General features: G+C 44.5%; 1 protein-coding gene across 1 annotated transcript in view; it reads right to left on the bottom strand.

Annotated features, from left to right (window-relative positions):
- Positions 1-20,915, bottom strand: part of Fam189a2 (family with sequence similarity 189 member A2) — a 64,197-nt gene that overhangs the window by 9,167 nt on the left and 34,115 nt on the right. The window contains exons 3-6 of the mRNA XM_041661472.1: positions 12,235-12,345; positions 7,566-7,694; positions 5,392-5,499; positions 4,631-4,764 (exon numbers count right to left, since the gene is read on the bottom strand). Coding sequence (XP_041517406.1) covers positions 4,631-4,764; positions 5,392-5,499; positions 7,566-7,694; positions 12,235-12,345 — 482 coding nt within the window. The remainder of the gene's footprint in view (positions 1-4,630; positions 4,765-5,391; positions 5,500-7,565; positions 7,695-12,234; positions 12,346-20,915) is intronic.

Raw genomic sequence — 20,915 nt, 5'->3', positions numbered from 1 at the left:
ACTCCCAACAACAAAGCTACAGCGAACTGACAACTGTGGCCGAGAAACGCTGAGAGTCTCACAATCACCAAGATATGGAGGCTGACTTGAGACAGTTACTCTATGTGATGTGAACACGCCTGAACCAGCTGCTGGTTTCCTGTTCATCTCTCCTGGCGCTCCACCTCCTCCCGCAACCCATCCTGCCGGCATCTGCTATTTCACTCTGTTCTTCATCACCCTTCTCTTGCTCCAACACTTCCGCTCTCTAAGTGGGGATGAGTGGGGTTCCTTAGGAGGCAGCATCCACTACACTTAGCAAGGCAAATGTATGATGCCTCCACTTTATAGAATTACTCAGTGTTCCTTTCCCAGTGCCTTTCTCCTAGCTAAGTTAGGTGCTTTTCCCTTTAATTACGTCTTAAGGAGTAGTCTCTTTGATGTTTGTAGAGGGCACACGGTCCCTGCGCTCACAGACAAGCACTAGGGAACCCAGAAATGTTAAACATGCAGGGTTGTCTTTAAAGGAAGAGATGGATGACCAGTGAAAGGAGGTGGTTAAAAGCCTTGGTGACCTCTGTGCTATCTGTATGACCATGGCCACATCTGGCTCCCCCAGACTCTTACAAACACCACTGGAGATGGCTAATAGCTTCCTTAGTTAGGGTTTTATTGCTGTGAAGAGACACCACGACAACTCTTTAACTGGGGCTGGCTTACAGTTTCAGAGGTTCAGTCTATTATCATCATGGCAGAAGCATGGCGGCATGCAGGCAGACTCAGTGCTAGAGAAGGAGCTGAGAGTTCTACGTCTTGATCCGCAGGCAGCAGAAGGAAACCGCTGGGCATAGTTCAATCATATAAGGCCTCAGAGCTCACCTTTCAGTGACACACTTATTCCAACAAGGCCACACCTCCTAATAGTGCCATTCCCTATGGGCCAAGCATTCAAACACATGAGTCTATGGGAGCCATACCTAGTCAAACCACCACAATAGCCTGGGTGACCTCTACACTGTCTATATGAGAGACCACACCAGATCATTTGCTCTAGCTATAGAACCCATCTTGGGGCTGGATAGATGGCTCTGGCTAAGAGAACTAGCTGCTCTTCAAGAGATCCTCAATTCAATCTCCAGCAATCACACGGAGTCTCACAATCATCTATAAAGAAATCCAATGCCAGCTTCTAGCATGCAGACATACATGCAGACAGAGCACTTACATACATAAATAAAACTTTAAAAAAAGAACCAATTTAGGGAAGAGCTGACTGTATTTTGAAAGAGTTTCAATGTAATTATACCTTAATCTCTACTGTGCACACAGTATTGTGTTACACCAGGAAACAGTTTCCACATTGTACTAACTTCAATATGCCTAAAATAAACAGCCCAGGGTCAGACTCTAGAAGTTGGAACCAACACTGGCTACTGAAGTCATGCCGAACAGACTTCCTTCTTGCCCCACGAGGATCAACACTCTCCTTGCCGTGGTATTTATTTATTTATTTATTTATTTATTTATTTATTTATGATTTCTGTCTCTTCCCCGCCACCGCCTCCCATTTCCCTCCCCCTCCCCCAAACAAGTCCCCCTCCCTTGTCAGCCCAACCCCCGCCCCCTGCTGCCCAACATACACACAGTTGTCTGTTGCTTTTCCTATAGTTGAGGGACACTTGACAGCAAAATAAAAAACAAAAACAAAACTCATTAAATTCCCTGCCAATAGTTACAGCAAATAATCAAAAGAAGAAAAGACACTAGAAAACAGGGAAATGAATTTTTGAAGTAATTAAAAAGTATAAAAAGGTTTTAAAAAAAAGCAAAAACAAAGTACTCAGGCTGTACTAGAGAATGTAAACAAACAATCCACCCATAACAATGTCTGTTCTTGGAATATGAAAAAAAAGAAAGGGGAACCTTATGGAAGTTGGTGAAAAGAAAGACTCAAGGCCAGGTGCACTTGAGAGACTGATATTGAGGAGAGACAGCAACTGGATTTAAAATTCATTTTATTCCTTGTGCCCATTTATGCTGCCCTGGAAGGGAAAAGTTAAGATTTTCTATTTGCACCTAACTTGGGAGGTTCCTGGGGTGGATGTTTAAAGTACCAAGCATCATTTTCACAAAGGAGTCCCATGAAAGACTCTTCCTGGGCTGGCTGGAGGGTACTGTTATGAGTAGGCATTCTCCCAGGACAAGGACTTGGCATGGATTTCATCCCAACTCTTCCATCCAGCTCACGTGTTTAAGATTCCAACTGCTGGAGCTGGAGAGATGGCTCAGTGGTTAAGAGCATTGCCTGCTCTTCCAAAGGTCCTGGCAACCACATGGTGGCTCACAACCATCTGTAATGAAGTCTGGTGCCCTCTTCTGGACTGCAGACATACACGCAGACAGAATATTGTTGTACACATAATAAATAAATTTAAAAAAAAAAAAAAGATTCCAACTGCTGAGTGGCTCCAGGAAACTAGACCCTTCCTAGATTTAGTGGAGGAAGCCTAGCTGTTTGAATTAGGGAGGCCTACGGGCCAGTCTTCAGTCTTTAACGAACACGACTCCTAGCATCATAGTTCTAGCACTTATAAACCTTTGCCCCTTCAGCAAAGACAGAGGACTGCTGCACCCCTTGCCTGTAGCGTGACTACCCCCAACACTGTTTGTCCTGTCTGTTATGACAGTTTTTGGCATTCTCAACCCAGTGACTACCATTGTATCTACAGAGGTAAGGCACAGGATCTCCAGGGACCAAAAGGTCAGGAGAGCAGGCTTTCACCTTAGATGCTAAACTACCACAGAATCTCTTCCAGAAGAAAACCCAGAAGTTGGGGAAGGCATTTTACACAATGTGATCACCAAACAAATGACTCTTACGATGGTTATGATGACCACGGATGTTGCATTTTGATGGACCACACCTCAAAGTCAGTACTGAAGAAAAGCCTCTCTCCAGGGAAGCCACTTCTTACATTACATCACTTGGGCAAATAAGAGGTCATGGGGACCATGGTGGTTTGACTAGGAATGGCCTCCATAGGCTCAAAAATGCTTATTCCTCAGGGACTGGCACTACTTGAGAGGGATTAGGAGCTGTGGTCTTTTTGGAGTAGGTGTGGTCTTTTTGGAGTAGGTGTAGTCTTGTTGGAGGAAGTGTCATTGAGGTTGCTTTCTCTCTTCCTGCTGACTACAGATCCAGATGTAGAACCTTCATACCTCTCCAGCACCATGTCTATCTGCCTGCCACCAGATTTCCCACAATGGTGATGATGGACTGAACCTCTGAAACTGTAAGCCAGCCCCAATTAAATGTTTTCCTTTATAAGAGTTGCCATGGTCATGGTGTCTCTTCACAACAATAGAACACTGACGAAGGTAGAGACAAAAGATTGTTATTTCCTGGAAAGCTATTTTCTCTGGGATCCTTTGTAACTCAGCCCTAGAAGAATCAGCTTGGGAGGTTCTAAAACCAGAGATGGACCGCAGAGAGCATGTGTTTTATTGCTGTTCTTCTTTGACATCTGCAGTTCTCCTCTCATTTTCTGAAAGAATCAGAATCACCCCAGCCTGGCCCCTCATGCTCTGCGATGCCAGCAGGCCACTCTGCAAACAAAGACTTGCTCTTCTAGACCCAACATCAGACATCTGTCCACCCAGCTGATAGCTCCTCCCCCGGCTTCATGATCATCTCTGTCTCTGCCTGGGCTGGTGTTCCAGAAAGGGCAAGGTGAGACTCAAAGAACATTAGCAATGCCTACAAGGGACCTATTTCAAATGCATCCATAGCTGTCCTCAACTCTAAATGTACTACAGATACTCAACAATACACATGCCTGATCCCCAAACAACAAGCTAAAGATGTTAATTTTTCCTGAAGACTCTTTTCCTTTAGGGTTTAACCTTTAAACTCAGCATAAGGTCACTTCTCTAGGGATGCCAGTGCTGACTTGGTAACCCATTTGGATATTCTGGGTTTGGGAAACCTCTAAGCACTAAGTACTGTGGTCCCATCAGTCGCATTAGTGATCTAGACTGAGCTCCTGTCCTGGAAGCAAAGGAAATGGGCCTGACTCATTCTATAATCCAGCACGGCACTAAGCAAGCAGTAGAGGATTGATAGTGTTTGAGGAATGAATAAATGAGATTATTCTCTAAAGGTCCAACTCTAAAAATCACTAACAACCAGACAAATGCATATTTCATTCTAGAAATAGATTTTAAAAAGCAGTCAAAATTTGAGCTGGAATTTGGAAATGGTATGCATTTTTTTTCTAAGCCAGGGAGATGCAATTAATATTTTTTTTCTTAGTGCCTGCAAAGAATTTCATGACTGTTGGGACCTGCTGATGGTGTTATAATGAAACATCGATTTTACCTAACTGGGCACATTTCCAGGGCAACAGAAATTCTCAATCATGTCAAATTACAGCTGTTATCTCCCTGGGTGTCCATTTTCCCTAGGAAGCTAATGGAAATTGAAAAAGTATATCTCTGGGTCAAGGTTGGACTTATCTTTGGAGCCCTCTGGCTTATCAGAGAGAAACAAAAGGGAAGAGAACAACCCGCCAGGACAATCTGTCTGGATTTTAGAGAAAAAGTGGAGCTCCGGACCGTACCACGGAGACCCCAGCGGGCTTAGGAATGGTACCTGCGGTTCAGCCGCGGTGTGCAGGAGTAAAATGTGGCAAAGTAGGATGGGGGAGGCACGGGTGGCACGAAGTCATCTGGGTCTGGGATCCGTCCGTGCTCTTCCACTTCTTCTGCAGACATCTGGGATTCGTCCTTATCAAAGAGCATGTCAGGAGAAAAGCAATGGATCACACAGCAGGGATGGACAGCTGGGCCAAGATACCACACAGTGCTTCCACATGTATTAGGGGTGGACAGCGGGGCCGAGACACTGAACAGCGCTTCCACACACAGCAGGGATGGACAGCAAGGCCAAGACACCACACAGCGCTTCTGCACACAGCAGGGATGGACAGCAAGGCCAAGATACCACACAGTGCTTCCACACACAGTAGGGATGGACAGCTGGGCCAAGATACCACACAGTGCTTCCACACACAGTAGGGATGGACAGCTAGGCCAAGACACTGCACAATGTTTCCACATGTATTAGGGATGGACAGCAAGGCCAAGACACCGCACAGTGCTTCGGCACATAGTAGGGATGGACAGCTGGGCCAAGATACCACACAGTGCTTCCACACACAGTAGGGATGGTCAGCTAGGCCAAGACACCACACAGAGCTTCTGCACACAGCAGGGATGGACAGCAAGGCCAAGACACCGCACAGCAATTCCACACACAGTAGGGATGGACAGTTAGGCCAAGACACAATGTTTCCACATGTATTAGGGATGGACAGCTGGGCCAAGACACGCACAGCGCTTCCACACACTTACAATACACGGCCTCCTGCTGGCGAAGATCTGGAGGTAGCGCAGTGCCGCAGCCACCAAACACACTGTGGTGGTCAGGGCGTTCAAGGCACACAGGGCGAACAGAACTTTCTGGAAACAACAAGACCACTGATCAGAGAGTAGTGTAAAATCATACCAATAATAGCGCTGCCCAAGCTGGCAAGCTTCCAAGCAGACAATACCAGGGAGTTAGGTGGCATCTGGCTTGTGGAAGTGCTGACGTAAATGCTGGCTAGTGTAACCCTCTGCCAGAATGGAGGTTATTGCTTCATTTTAAAACCTTTGTCGCTGGATGGTGGTAGTGCACACCTTTAATCCCAGCACTCGGGAGGCTGAGGAAGGCAGATCTCTGTGAGTTCGAGGCCAGCCTGGTCTACAAGAGCTAGTTCCAGGACTGGCTCCAAAGCTACAGAGAAACCCTGTCTCAGGGGTGGGGGGAACCTTTGTAGTTCCAGCTACTTTGAAGACTAAGGGAGGAGGATCTTGAGTTCAAACCCAGACTGGGCAATCCAAATACAGTAAGACTGCCTATACAAACAAACAAAAACAAAACCAACCTAGACTGGATACAGTGGGATACACCTGTAATTCCAGCACCCTGAAGGCTTGAGGCAGGAGGATCAGGATCTGAGTTCCAGGTCAGACTCCAATTCAACAAAATAAGTAACCTAAAACACACACACACACACAAACACACACACACAGGAAGTTCCCTGTCTCACAAAGGCCTAGTGTTACATACAGGGCAGTCAGACCTTCCCGTTCACAGGGTTCACCTCACAAATTCAATGAACCCCAAATGGAAAACGTTCAAAAAAGAAAAGGCTGTGCTGAACATGCGCAGATCCATTTTGTGTCATTTTTTTTCTTAAATGATATAACAACTATTTGTAAAATACTTCACAGTAGGGCCTGCCTCTAACAATGGCTCAAGCATACAGATGCGTGTGTGCAGGTTATGTGCAAACCTATGCCATTTTATGGAAGGGGCTCGGGTGTGACAGAGTTCAGTCTCCTCAGGGGTGCTGGCGCCAGTCTCCCAGGGACTCAGAGGGACCGGCAAGAACAGTGAGAATCTTCTGTGACTGGTGCCCCGCCCCACCCCACCCCAGCACTTCCCGGCAGGACGCAATCCACTTAATGTGAGGCCACTGTTTCTACTCTGGGAGCTACAGGCAGTGATGCCCCTCTCAGGCACCCAGCTACACATAGCAGGAACCAGGGGCAGCCAGCGAGTAAACAGGACTTCTTTCCTCAAAATAGCAGCAAAGGCAACACTGAAAGCTGCTGTGGCTACAGCCCCAGCTCCTTCAGGGGCTTTCCCCAGCTATGCCAGGCTTAGACCGCTCCAGATGACTCAGCTGCCAAATATGCAGAAGCCAAAGCAAGCGGGTCATTTTGTAAGTCCTGTACTGTACAGAACTGGCAGCTCTGAAGAGTTCTCTCTCTGTGCTTCTCCCTCCTCCTCCTCCTCCTCCTCCTCCTCCTCCTCCTCTTCCTCCTCCTCGCCATAACTAAAGCTCTAAAGAGAGTCAGTGGTGGCTGACTAACCCACAGTTAAGTGGTCACCGGATGATTCTGCCCCCCCCCCCACTGCAACCAGGCTACAGTTACCCGGCTCCATCCTAAAAATTGATTTTGCATTTCTTTTTTACCCAAGTCTTTTGCGTGTTTTCCTAAATTTCTTTTAGTTATTAAAGAGACAACGGTCTCAAGTGTCTCCTGTATTTTCTGACTGGTCTTGGTCTAGGTGTCCTGCAACAGCAGCATTCAACAAGTTCATGCAACTCCTTACAAAGGAACAACAATGCCAAGTGGGTGTGCAACTAGGTTTTCCCGAAAGCTACGCCTTGGATGTGCATATAAACACACACCACCTATGGACACTTAGACTCCTTTACAGTTTTTTTTACAAGTTTATATTCTCTAACACACTGAAATCTCTCCATACTTAAGATGCAATCTGTGGCCTTCTCGTTGCTCCATTTTGACTGTGTGTGTGTCGTTAGTGAGGGGCTGCTCAAACTTGCTTCTAGCAGTGTGACTATTAGAAAGCCATCGCTGAAAGGAAATATCTCAAAGAGCCTTCTTGCCCTGCTCCCCATGCCTCACCCCAGGCCCCTCCCGGGTGCATGTCTTGGTGGTGCCCGGCATACCTTAAGCAGAAGGTGGACAGCATTGCAAGGCTGAACTGGAAAGAGTTTCAAGGCATTTTCCTTGTCTGTGCATTTGGCTGGTTGAAATTCTTCACAACAGAAGCAGATCTTGCCTTCTCCTAAGTCCACCTGAAGGAAAGATGCAGAACAATGATTCTATTACGGGGGGAAGGGGGGGGACCCTCTTGCTACACCATATGGCACATGTCATACAGGATGTGATGTGTATGGTATCAGTCAAGATTTATTTTATTTTTAATTGAATGTGTATATGTGCGTGCACGTGCAATGTCAAACAAACAAACAAAAAGGCCACTGGATCCCTAGGAGTTGAAGTGACAAGAAGATGTAAGCCACCCAAAGTGGGTGCTAGGAGATGAATTTGGGTCTTCCAGAAGGGGAAGACATGCTCTTAATGGCTGATCCATCTCTCCAGCCCCAAAGTTCATTCCTTATATACGCTACAAGGCAGGCCAACATGGGGCTCTGTTTGTCACATTCCTTTGGGGACTCAGAGTTGTGAAACATCCACCATCTCAGCGCTGTGGTACAAGTGACATATCTAAGGGACAGGGAGCACAGAGTAAACGACACTTAAAGCAGGAATGTCAGGTAAAATGTAGGGCGTCCAATGTGAGTTCAAACAATTGTCTAAAATAAAAGAATGTGTGCTGATAGTAACAAAAAAGTCACTAGCAGTTCATCCGAAATGCAAACTCAATTGAGTAGCCTATAATTTTACTAATCAGAGTAGTCGGGTTAGTGTTGCCTGTCACTTTAGCTCATAACTTAGGTGAATCACATAATTGACTTTGATTTCAAGAAGGCAAGAGAGTCCCAATCTACCTCAAGGGTAAGAAGCACAGGGTGATTCTGTGAACCATAGTCCTGGACCATGTAGAACGACCTCCCCCTGCTCATTCTCAATGCAGGCATAGGTTTTCAGTGAAGTGAAAATCGATGAGTAACCTTGAACACTCTTAATAAGGTACTCTGCAAACTTTGGCCACTTCCAAGTTATTCTTAAGCAAGCTGAGAAAATACATAACTCCTGGCTTGTGTAAATAAAACCCAAAACTAGAGGACAGAGGCAATCTTTCTTTCTTGATCTACAGTCTGATCAGGTGAAGTTGGCGTTGCTTACCTTCTTCCTGGAAGGGAAGGTTATAGCTCATTTACTAATTGGTAATTTGGCAGCTCTCAATTCATTAACTGCAAACTCCTCTGGAATCCTCAAGGACTGTACAGTGAGTCTGAACTGTTAAAGTGAGGGAGGCTATTTTTCTAACTGAACTGATGTTCTTCATCTGTAGTTGCAGTACTGAGTTTCATAGTTTGGCAAAATTAAGAAAAAAATTTGGTTCTTCATATTGAAATTGAGTAGGAAACTAAAGGAAAAAATTCCCACTGTTGGAGTATGCACATTTGGGGGAATCAGCTATTATAGTTTATTTTTTTCTTCTGAGGTAAAAATGGTATATTATATATAAACTAGACTGGAGGGGTGTGCATGAATTTAATCCCAGAATTTGGTCTCAAAGGCAGGTAGATCTCTGCAAAGACAGTCTGGTCTACAGAGTGAGTTCCAGGACAGCCAGGGCTACAAAGATAAACACTGTCTCGAAAAAACAAACAAACGAAACCAAAAAAATTAAATTAAAAATTACATATACACAAATAGTAAGTATATCATTTGAGAAGTTTCAGCAGTATACTCATGCAACCTAGAGTCTTCTCAGCACCAGCTGTAACCATCACATCCAAGAGCATCCTTCATGGCCCTGCTTCATCAGCCTCTGGCTGCTTCCTCTCCAGGGACAACCACCATTCTTTTTGCTCCTATAGATTAGTATGACCCTGTCTAGACCTCCATGGATTCTAACATTTTTTATGCTTCCTCATAAAACAATGTTTAAAAGGATGCATTATTATATCAGGAATTATATACATTCTGTCTCTGATAAAAAGAATGACAATCAGTCACTTGATGGGCTCTCTGATTATCTCTACAGTGCATTCCCATAACTCGGTGCTTCATGTTTTGCCTACTGACACCACAACTTCAGCAACATCCCCACACCTGAGACCCCCCCACACAGAGACACAGGGCTGTCTGTATTAGAATTTCCCCACCATTGTCTCAGTGTTGTGGAGAAGTCCCACTGTTGACATCAACATTAGTTTCTCACCCTCTAAGTGAAAAGGACCACGGCCACTCCAACAGGCCCTCTTTCTAAGCTAGGCTCCACAGACGGGGCAGCCCTCCCACCTCTCAGCATTCCTTTATCCTCCTCCTGCCTCACATAAAGTTGTGATGCCTGAGCCAGCACCAACCACAGCACTGGGTGGTGACAAGTCAATCCTCCTGCAGATGACAACTAACTTATTCTGCTTCCCCCTCATGGGAACCAAACTGATTTCCACATGACTCAGGGTGGTTTCTATTTCTGGTCCTTGGTGCAAGCCTCTAGGCCTCAGGCAAAGACCCACATTCCATAGTTCCCTCTGACAGTGCTAGGAGTCACTTCCCCACTAGCCCATTCTTGCTGTTTAGTGAAGGGAGTCACAGGCTGGGGAGGGGGAGTTAGCAAGGCTACAGTCTCCCACCAGTCAGTCAAGGACATGGGCACTTCTGCTGTCTGCAAGCTTCAGGGTGAACCCAGATAGATGGCAGGATTATCCAGTGGAGTGCAAGCTAATCCCTTGAAACTTGAAAGTTTAATCATTACATGGTCATGAATGGCAACGACTGTTCCCACTGCCACAAGGAAGTCCCTGAGGCTCTGTGCAAATGACAGTACAACAGTGCATTTTGTGTTCCTGTTCCCGCACCACCCTGGCCAACCGAACACCTACACCTTCATTTCTGATCCCAGCTCTGCTCAGTATGGCTAAAGATCTGCTCTGATTTCTCTTCAAAGGCTTCAAGTCATCTCAAAAATACCTGTATAACGTTCCCCAATTCCAGATGCTAAATTCCACCCTTCAACCTCAAAGTCATTACCTCGTGGTCAGAGTGTTTTAGCACACCAATAGAGATGCTAACAAGTACAAGTCCCTTTCCTACTAATCAGCCTCAGACCTGAAGGGACTATGCGTCAGCTTCCTTTCTAGAACGACCACCACTGTGCTTCTCGTATTGGATTAAACATGTATTTTCTATTTCACCTGACAACATCCGCATCATACCAACCGGTCAGCTACTGCTCATCACTGTCACTTGAACCAAAAGCTTTAGTGTTTGTTTTAAAATCTGCAAAGAGTGTGAGAAAGAATAACAGGTTTTGTGAGTACCTGGGGAGCTTTCCTGATTGGGAAGGTTGTGGGATTCACTGCAAGGGTTTGACCACAGTTTTTCTCATAATAAGTCAGCCTTCTTGGCTTGTATCCTCATCATGTCTATAAGGCAGATTGTAATGGGGTAGAATTCCAAATAATTAAGATTTATTATAACCCGTTAGGAGTCTACCCCTGCTGCTGTACTAAGTGAGACACTGATTACTAGAAGCTAGAAGCCCCCCACTTTTATGGTTTAGGTGCCCAGAAATTCCACTTCGGAGTAACATACCCAAGGGAACTGACAGCAGGGCTTGGAAGAGACATTTGTGCGCCCCTGGTCACATCGGCTTTCTACACAATGGACAGAAGGAGGCAATGACCCAAGGATCCATCCGCTGATGACGGACAATGTGCATCATAGGTACGGACAATGGAGTATTATTCAAAAGGAAGAGAATTCTGACACACACTATACTGTGGCTATCCCTTGAGGATATTACCCACAAAAAGATAAAAACTGTGGGGCTCTATTTATACAAACATCTTTAGAGTGTTCGAGCTGATGAAACTATGGACTATTGGCAGCTGGGGAAGAGACGATGGAGAGACATGAAGACCTCTGGAGACTATCTGCACAGCAGTGTGACTGTATGTCACATTACTGAACTGTACATAGACCATGGTTAAAATGGGTTGCTTTATTAGCATTTTGCCACATTTATAAAAACTATTTGCTTGAGTTGTTTGGTTTTTGTTTGAGACAAGGCCTCTCTACACAGACCTGAGTATCCTGTAACTATGCAGACCAAGCTGGTCTTGAACTCACACAGATCTGCCTGCCTCTGCCTCCTGAATGCTGGGATTGAAGGCATGCGCTACAATGTTGACTCTATAAAAACCCATTTTAGTCAGAAATTCTGTAAATTTATAGCTGCTTGTCCACAAGTGTGAGATGCAGAAATCTCTGAAAATCATAGCCTCCCGCCCCAGATGCCACTTACATGCTCCGTAATAGACAGTCTATGCATCACCATTCTCTTCCAAAATCAGAAAATCTCAAAGGCTGGCATATGCTGGACTCAAAGCTTTCAGATAAAGGACCTTTAACCTGGATTCTGGTGATACCCATTTTCTGCTCTCTAGATGAAGCGGGCACATGATTTGAGGAGACCTGATCCGTCCGTCCCCTACCTAGCATCTGCGTCACACTGCTCTGGTCTGGCGCTGTGCTGACCACCTGCTACTCTCTGGTCTAATGGCCAACAACCGAGACAGACACCTAGCAGCAGGCTGCTCCTAGATTATTTTTCCCAGTTTGTGCACCTTGCCCAACAGTGAGGCCGACAGTCTGGGCTCTGCCCCGTGTGCGCTGATGCTCTCGGATGCTTACCAGGTCACACCGGGGCACGCTGGACACAAACTGGGCTCCTTGACAGCCCAGGATGAATCCTGCGAGATTTAAGAGGATGCAGACCACGGAGAGCAGCACGAAAAGGTTCACCTGCAACGAGACAGAACAGGCGCTTAGGAAAGAACACGGCTAGCCATGCAGATGGCTTCGTGTGCAGACACAAATTAAATGCAATCATTTATGCCAGAGATTATTTTTCAGAAGGAAGCTTTAAGGAAAAACTCAAAACTTTAAGAAACAAAATGAAGTCATGTTTTAATTTTTTTTTTCATATTCCTAAGTGCTGTGTGCTTTTCAGTCTTCACAATAATCTCAAGTTCCTATTTTCGTCCTCTTTGCAAATGTTTTTCCTCCTTGATCTTTTATCTGGATCTTACACTAGGCTCCAGATATTTCCTCCTTAGGCCATTCAGATTTTGCCTGAGTTTTTCCAGTAACTGCAGGAAGCAGATGTGGAGCCCCTGGGTCTATGGGGACCCCAGGAACAGATCAGTAACTGCAGGAGGCAGATGTGGAGCCCCTGGGTCTATGGGGACCACAGGAATAGTGAGAATTTGAGTCATTAACACCCAGAAATCACAGTGTCTGAATTTAAAAAAGGGGAGAGGCTCTTGCTTCAATCCAAAAACAGCTTTAGATTCTAAAGAATGCCCAATAATCTTCCATGAACCTTTTTCCAAAGTTAAAAATAGTATCACTTCAAATAATTAAGGATTGACTAAGAAGTCAGTATTTGCTTGGAACCAATTAGAGATTAAACATGTCTTTTAACTTGAGAACTGATTACTACAAAACTGAGACCTTATCAAAAGCAAAGGCAAATATAAAACATCAGAGTCAATAATTATTGGTATTTAAGCCAGTCATCCATTTAGATAGCTGATAATGTCAGAGACGTCTGGCAAATGAGTTTACATATAAACTTCAATATACCAAAAACATCTTCCTTATTTCAAGTCAGGTCAGCAAGCTCTCCTCAGACCCATTCTATGATAACAGTTAATGCCGCATGGTGCCACTTTCCCTGGGGGAGGCGGGCTTCCGTCTTCCTCTACGATGATAGAACTCGGCTTCTTTCCTTTCGCTGTTACTTTGCACAAAAGCCATTGTCAAATCTTTGGGAACCCCTGCGGGAGCTGCTCTTGTGACTGTCACAAGCTGGCATCCTCACTGATGTGAGCAGCTTACAGCACATGCCCTTTGTACTGTATGCGAACGCTCGTGGGGAAAGGAGGATGCGGAACTGGCCAAGGGCAGAGTGAAATCTTCCCACACAGCCGCCACATAGGCGATGTGAAGAGCTGTCATGAGCCTGCAGTCTTCGGACCTAGCCACACAACTAGTGTGATTACAGAGAAGACTTCAAACGGGGCTCGGGAAATCTTCTTTTATTTCAAGATAAGGTACCTTGATAAGAAAATGTAGTTATAGCCTGTATCACCATCAGTGTAATCACTAATCTTTATTACTAGACATTAACACCATTGCATAGAAAATGTATGAAGCCAATCCCTCCCAACACTGAACCCCAAAACTCAACAGAATCTTAAGTTCATCAAAAGACACAATAAAATCAACAAGTATGTCAGAGACTAGGAGAAAATACTCTCAAGAACATAAAATATTACTGATACATTTCTTTATGTTTGTGTGTGTACACATGTATGTGTGTATGTATATATGTATGTATATATTATATATTGCATGTGGAAGTCACAGGACAATCTCGGATATCTTTTTTTTTTTTTTTTTTTTTTTTTTGGTTTTTCGAGACAGGGTTTCTCTGTGGCTTTGGAGCCTGTCCTGGAACTAGCTCTGTAGACCAGGCTGGTCTCGAACTCACAGAGATCCGCCTGCCTCTGCCTCCCGAGTGCTGGGATTAAAGGCGTGCGCCACCATCGCCCGGCTTCGGATATCTTTTTTCAGGTACCACCAACCTTGTTTTTTTTTTTAAACAGGGCTTCTGGCTTAAGCTCACTGGTTTGTCTAGTTTGACTGGTCAGTGAGTCCCAGGGATCCACCTGTCTCTAACTCCCCATCGCCGGAATTACAGTACGACACCATGCCTAGTTTTGTTTTTTGTTTTTTTAACATGGGTTCTGTGTCATGAACTTGGGTCTCATGCTTGCAGTGCGAGCCCTTTACTACTGGAGTTATCTGTCCAGTCCCACTGTAAATATTTTTATGATACTTCTGCATGTGGAACATAAAAATAACTACCTACCTTAGGAATGAAGCGACAACCCAATTAAACAATAGACCTAGGCAAAAATTTTACACACACACACACACACACACACACACACAGGGAGGGATGAGAATGCAGAATAGCCAAGAAACAGATGAAAAGGTATTCAACATTATTAGTCATCATGAACAAAAGTTAAACCATAATGAGACACCACTCCACACCATCATAATGGTTACATTTTCAAAGCCAACAATGTTGCTGAGGATGAGGAACAGTTAGACACTGGTATATGAACAGAAAATAGTGCCAGCACTATAGAATACAGAAACTAAATAGAAATCTAATCTCCCATGTAAAGGTGTCCCAAATAATTCATGAAGATACTTCACCCTCTAGTCTCTACTTCATGAACTGCACAGGGTGACTTCCTCCCAAAAATATAGCATCCAAGAAGGAGGCAATTAACACCCCATCAGAGAAACCAACAAACACTCCATCCACCAGGTGACATTATGTCAGCAGCACAGGACGTCAGTAAGGTGTACTGGAAATAGTACTTTGTAACTGTGATCCTCCATCTAATCCTGAGAACCACATCAGACAATCTCAATCTTGCAAAATACCCAATAAGTAACCCTCAAGTCTGTCAGTGTTATCCCTGGGAACAAGGGACCCCCAGATGCTGCCTCGGCCAAGAGGAGCCTCAGCAGACCAGGCAGCTATGCAACGTGAAACATTACATTATGTTGCACCAACAGCAAGCACTAGGAAAACACCAGCTGTTAAAGAGAAATGTCAATGTCACATAAGCCACCCAGCAACACCCAGAAAGGGGACTTTTTCTTATGTTTCATATATTTTAATCATTCTTTCCTTTAAAATTTCACCACAGATGATTTGTTTCTTCTTTATAGAAATCTGAAATATGGGACCAGGATCCAGTGCAAATTTGCAAGACTTGCTTTTCCTACCTGTTAAATGGGTCTTTGTCCTTGCCAATCTCAAGAAATTAATGTTGTATACAAATTTTCCTATCTTAAACTCCTTTGAAAAATATTACATATGGGGGCCGGAGAAATGGCTCAGAGGTTAAGAGCACTCACTGCCTGCTCTTCCAGAGGTCCTGAGTTCAATTCCCAGCAATCACATGGTGGCTCACAGCCATCTATAATGAGATCTGGTTCCCTCTTCTGGTCTGGTGGCATACATGCAGATAGAACACTGTATACATAATAAATAAATAAATCTTTAAAAAAGAAAAGAAAAATATTACATATTAGCCTGGTGGTGGTGGCGCATGTCCTTAATCCCGGCACTTGGGAGGCAGAGGCAGGTAGATCTCTGTGAGTTCAAGGCCAGTCAGCTCTTATTGCAAGTTCCAGACCAACCAGCCAGGGCTACACAAAGAGACCCTGTCTTGAAAACAATAAATGAATAAAAAGAACAAAGGACATTCCCTCTTTGGAGGAGGCAGCTTGTTATTACAAAGTGAGTTTGACAAGAATGTCACTAGGCCTGGCACCAGCTTTTCACTCTTTTAGTCTGTGAGCTCCCCTTCCCACCGTCCCTTCCCCCTCCATCTGTGGGAACTTGCTTTGAGGACTTCTTTGCCTTTGGCCTCTAGTGCAGTTCAGCCATGACAGAGAGAAGAGGAAGGAAAGCAAGGAAGGCTGTGGAACGGGCCATCCGGCTCCTTCTTTACATCTCGGGCCAGTTGTGCCCTCAAGGGAGAGCCATGGGCCCTCTCTGAGGTCCTGCCAGGGATGGTGGCCTTTGGATGCTGACCACAGCTCACTGCCCAGGCTGAGAGACAAGTAACAGTATGCTCCCCACAGCATGCATGGGTGCTTGGAACTGTCCCTTTTTTTTTCCTCATGTCATATTATAATTCTGCCATCTGTTCCATGCTGGGAGCCTGACGCAATGTCTCTACAAACTGTGCCTGGATTTAGACCATGCTCTCTACTTTTTGAGTTCAGATCCTTGTACTCAAATGAGTCTTCATCTGTTCAGTGCCACAGATTGGGCCAGGGAAGTCACAGAAGCAGACTCATTCTGAAGAAATGAAAAGTCCAGGGTGGAAAGAGAGAAATGTCTGTCCACAACTTTGATCTTAGGTAGTGAGCTGTAGGGAGAGCTGAGATACCACCCTGAGATGTGTAAGAATAAGGTATGCAACCCAAAATCCAGAGAGTCCTCCTAGGGGAGCCCTCCACGTGTGTTTACTAATGTGGTCAGCATTTTATGAATACTTATATCAAATACTATTATCCAAAGGTATGATTGTTTTGATTTGGTATTATAAATTTGCCTCTACTCAGACCTCTTGCGATTGAGATGCCATTTTAATCCAGGTCTTAATTAAGTGGCCCCCAAAAAGAATACTGGGGGACCCTGAGGCAGCCCAGAAGCATGGCCCTGGGTTTGCCTATACCTTCTAGCTGAGTGTTTTTCATAATCCCAATACACAACATCATTAAATACCCATGCCTGCCATACTTGGTAACGTTGAGTGTCTCTAAATTCATTCTAGAAACAGGTGGACCTTTCCCTCCTGCCTAAGGAATTTTATATTGTTCTTTACTTTCATTTGACTACAAGATCAAGAAGAACGTAAGCTTCCTGTGTGTATCTAAATGATAAATGGTTCCAGGAACTACAGGACGACATCGGCTTAAACATAATTATGTTTAAAAATTAATTTAGACATTTTATTCTAGTTCTATGTGTTTGAGTGTTGGCCTGCATGTGTGTAAATACACTGTGTGGGTGCAGTGTCCACAGAGGCCAGAAGAGGGCATCAGATCTCCTTGAACTGAAGTGGCAGAGGGTTTATGAGCTGCCATGTTAGTACTGAAAAGCCAGCCCTGGTCCTCTGCAAAAGCAAGTGCTCTTAACTGCTGAGTTCTCTCTCTATCCCCTCCTGAAACAAACTTTAACATGGTGAGTTGAGGGTATTTCAGCATATTTTAAATTTCTGCATTTAAAGATTTCACTTTAATGTTCTTTTGGGTTTTTTTCTGTAACTAATATGCTAAATCCCCAAACAGCACTAATGTGAGATCTTTAAATGCAGAAATTTAAAAGACAGATAACAGGGGGAAAGCACAAGCCTTTGGAAGGTAGAACTGACTCGGGGGCCCGAGGAACTGGACTGCACAACACCAACAAGGAAAAGGTAAACATGACGAGATTTACTCATCAGAACGTCCAAAGACTCAGACATGGGCAGCCATCAGATGCCTCTGGAAATAAAAGGAAATTTAAAATTAAAATCGATGGAGTGTACTGATGAAGTCGCTGTAAACTAAAACAAGCATGGTGGAGATTACTGGCCTTTAAACACAGCTATGACCCAGTAATCCCACAAGGAGTCTCCTGTAGTGAGAATTCCAAATGGTCTTCACAATAAAAACCTGGAGTCAGAAACTAGGGAGTGAAAGCTGAAAGATCAGAGAAGCAGAGCAGTCAGCAGCTAGTTCTTACCTCTACTGCATCCTCAGATCGAATGGGGTATCCTGTCTCTACAAGTCCTCAGACTGATTGCCTTGAGCTCCTGTAATATTCCTCTCTCTGCCCAGCCATATCCCTTACTGTCTCCACCTCCCTAGTGCTGGAATTAAAGGCAAGTGACTCTCAAGAACTGGGATTAAAGTTGTGAGCCACCATCCCCTAGCTCTGATTCTCTTTTAGACTGAATCGATCTCATGTAGCCCAGGGTGGCCTGGAACTCACAGAGATCCATCTGTCTCTGCCTCCCAAGTGCTGGGATTAAAGGTGTGTGCCACCACTGCCTGACCTCTATGCTAACTGGTGGCTAGCCCCACACTCTGATCCTCAGGCAAGCTTTATTTGTTATAGCACAAACAAAATATCACCACAGTCTCCAATGGCATGAAGCCCAGCAATGACCAGGAACAAGCCACTGATACATGTGACAATATGGATGATCTCAGAAACATCCAAGTAATTGAAAACATATATGTAAAGTTCTAGAAAATGAAAAACTAAGAAAGGGAGAGAGAAGAAGTGAGGTGGGGAAAGAAAGATAGGAGATAATACTATATATTTCCCAGTAACCCAATCAGTTTGCATGGACCAGGTAGTCATGGCATGAAATCTGAAAAGTTCAAGCACCAGAAAAGAAACAATAAAATCTAAAGAGTCCACTTGTAGGTGTGAGCCTAAAACCAAGCCTGCCCTAAAGCATGTGCCCAGTAAAAATGACCACATAGTTGACTGATTATTTCCCAAACGCTCCCATTGGTTACTGGTTTTCTAACAGGTAAACCGGCAGGGAAAGAGGGAAATAAATGTGACTGAAACAATAGCATTCCAGAGGAGAGCTGTATCACTGTTCAAACAAACCACAAAGCCTGGAGTACACGCTGCAGTATGTGGCTTCCTTATGTAGACGCAGGTCATTTCCAAAGACCTGAGTGTGAAAACTCAGAGAACGGAAGGACTTCAAGGACCCGGTGTGGGATCAATCATCCAAGACTTCTACTTGTGACTAATTTGTGTTTTTAAATATAAAAGACCGAAGTTCTTTGAGCTGTCCCAATGTCATCGGTGACAGCCATATTACAAGAGAGACAGCACACAATGGGTGCTTACTGGCAGCAGTGGGAGCCACCATGGAGGGAGTTCTTGGCCACCAGAAGGCCACCTGAGCCAGGTCAAGCCTATAGATTTAACAGCCGGTTACAGGAAAGGAGACAGAGGAACATAGCAAACCTACCATGAGATGCAGTAGAACTCAAGTAGAGAAAAAAAAATATATAGTTTCTCCATCAGATAAAAAAAAAAAAGAAGGAAGAGAGGGTGATAGCAAACACGGAGAAACATCAGCCAGATGCAACCAAGGGTGCAGTTTGGCTCCAATTAAAACAAAGTAATTATGAAAACTACACATAAGGTAAAGATTAGTGCTTGGCAAGCTCAATAAAGTATCTGTCATATATACATATATAAATATATATCAGATATATAGGCTATACATACAAATACATGTGTAAGTATGTGTGTACGTGTGTGAGTGTATGTGTGTGTAGTGTATGTGTATCTTACGGCATTTAAAGATGAAAATGATGGGCTTTACTTCAAAGTCATCCAGAGGCCAAGGAGGAGGGAAGTCATTAGGAGTCTCCATGACATCATTTTGGACAAGTGTTGGTTACTGTAGCTGGACTATACATGGGGGCTTGCTAGGTTTCTCTCTACTTGAAGTATGTTTGAAAGTTTCCCTAACAAAAGAAGAGAATGAAGGAAAAAAAGTTGCCTCAGCAGGTAAAAGGGAGGGGCAAGAGCAATCTGAGAGTTGAGCTTGATCCCCCTAAGCCATGTAAAAATCCAGATGTGGTGGTATACATCTACATATAATCTCCATGCTCCTGTGACATGGGACGCAGACACACAGATGCAGGAGAATCACCCAGGAAGCACAGAAGCAGCTAACCTGGGGTAAAGCAGCAGAAACCTCCTTCAGTGAGGTGGGACATGAGAACCGACTCCAGAAGGCTGTTCTCTCCTCCACACGTGTGCTACGGAGTGTGCACAAACTCATGGAGTGGTGCAACATTTTCACGCGCACATGCATGCAGACACGCAAACTTTTCCAAGAGGAGTTACTTTTTATAGTAAATGTACAGTCTCTCTTTTTAATTATTGTAGATTTGTTTATCTTATTATTTTACGGGTATAGTTATGTTGCCTGCATGTATGTGAACCACGTGCTTGCCTGCTGCCCACGGAGGTCAGAAGAGGACATCAGAGGGCCTAGAACTAGATCTACAGATACCATGTGGAAAAGAGCCAAGGTCCTCTGCGAGAGCAACAGATTCTTCAACTCTCCAGCCCCAAATGTTACACTCTTTTATTGACTGTCTTAGTTTGGGTTACTTTCACTGTGATGAAACACCATGACCAAAGCAACTTGGCAAGCGGGGAGGGGTTTATTTGTCTTACACATCCATACCACTGCTCATAATCAAAAGAAGTTGGTGTGGAAGGTCCTCTATGTGTTGCTTTTATTGGTTAATGAATAAGAAACTGCCTTGGCCTGTTGATAGGGCAGAGTAGAACTAGGTGGGGGAAACTAAACTGAATGCTGGGAGAAAGAAGGCGGGGTCAGAAGAAGCCATGGAGTCGCCACCAGAGACAGACATGCCCAAACTTTGCCAGTAAGCCATAGTCATGTGGCAATACACAGATTAATGGAGATGGGTTGGTTTAGGATATAAGAGTTAGCCAGAAATATGCTTAAGCTACTGGTCAAATAGTATTGCAAATAATACAGTTTCTGTGTGATTATTTCAGGAGTTTAAGAAACTGGGAACACACAAGCGGACTCCTACAAGAAGTCAGGACAGGAACTTCAAGAGGGCAAAAACCTGGAGACAGGAGCTGATGCAGAGGCCATAGAGGGGTAATGCTTACTGCTTTGCTCCCACGGCTTACTCAACCTGCC

This window comes from Microtus oregoni, unplaced genomic scaffold, assembly GCF_018167655.1.
Source record: "Microtus oregoni isolate MIOR12 unplaced genomic scaffold, Mior012 000012F_ref0000307, whole genome shotgun sequence".
Classification (NCBI taxonomy): domain Eukaryota; kingdom Metazoa; phylum Chordata; class Mammalia; order Rodentia; family Cricetidae; genus Microtus; species Microtus oregoni.
This window is presented reverse-complemented; position numbering and strand designations above follow the sequence as displayed.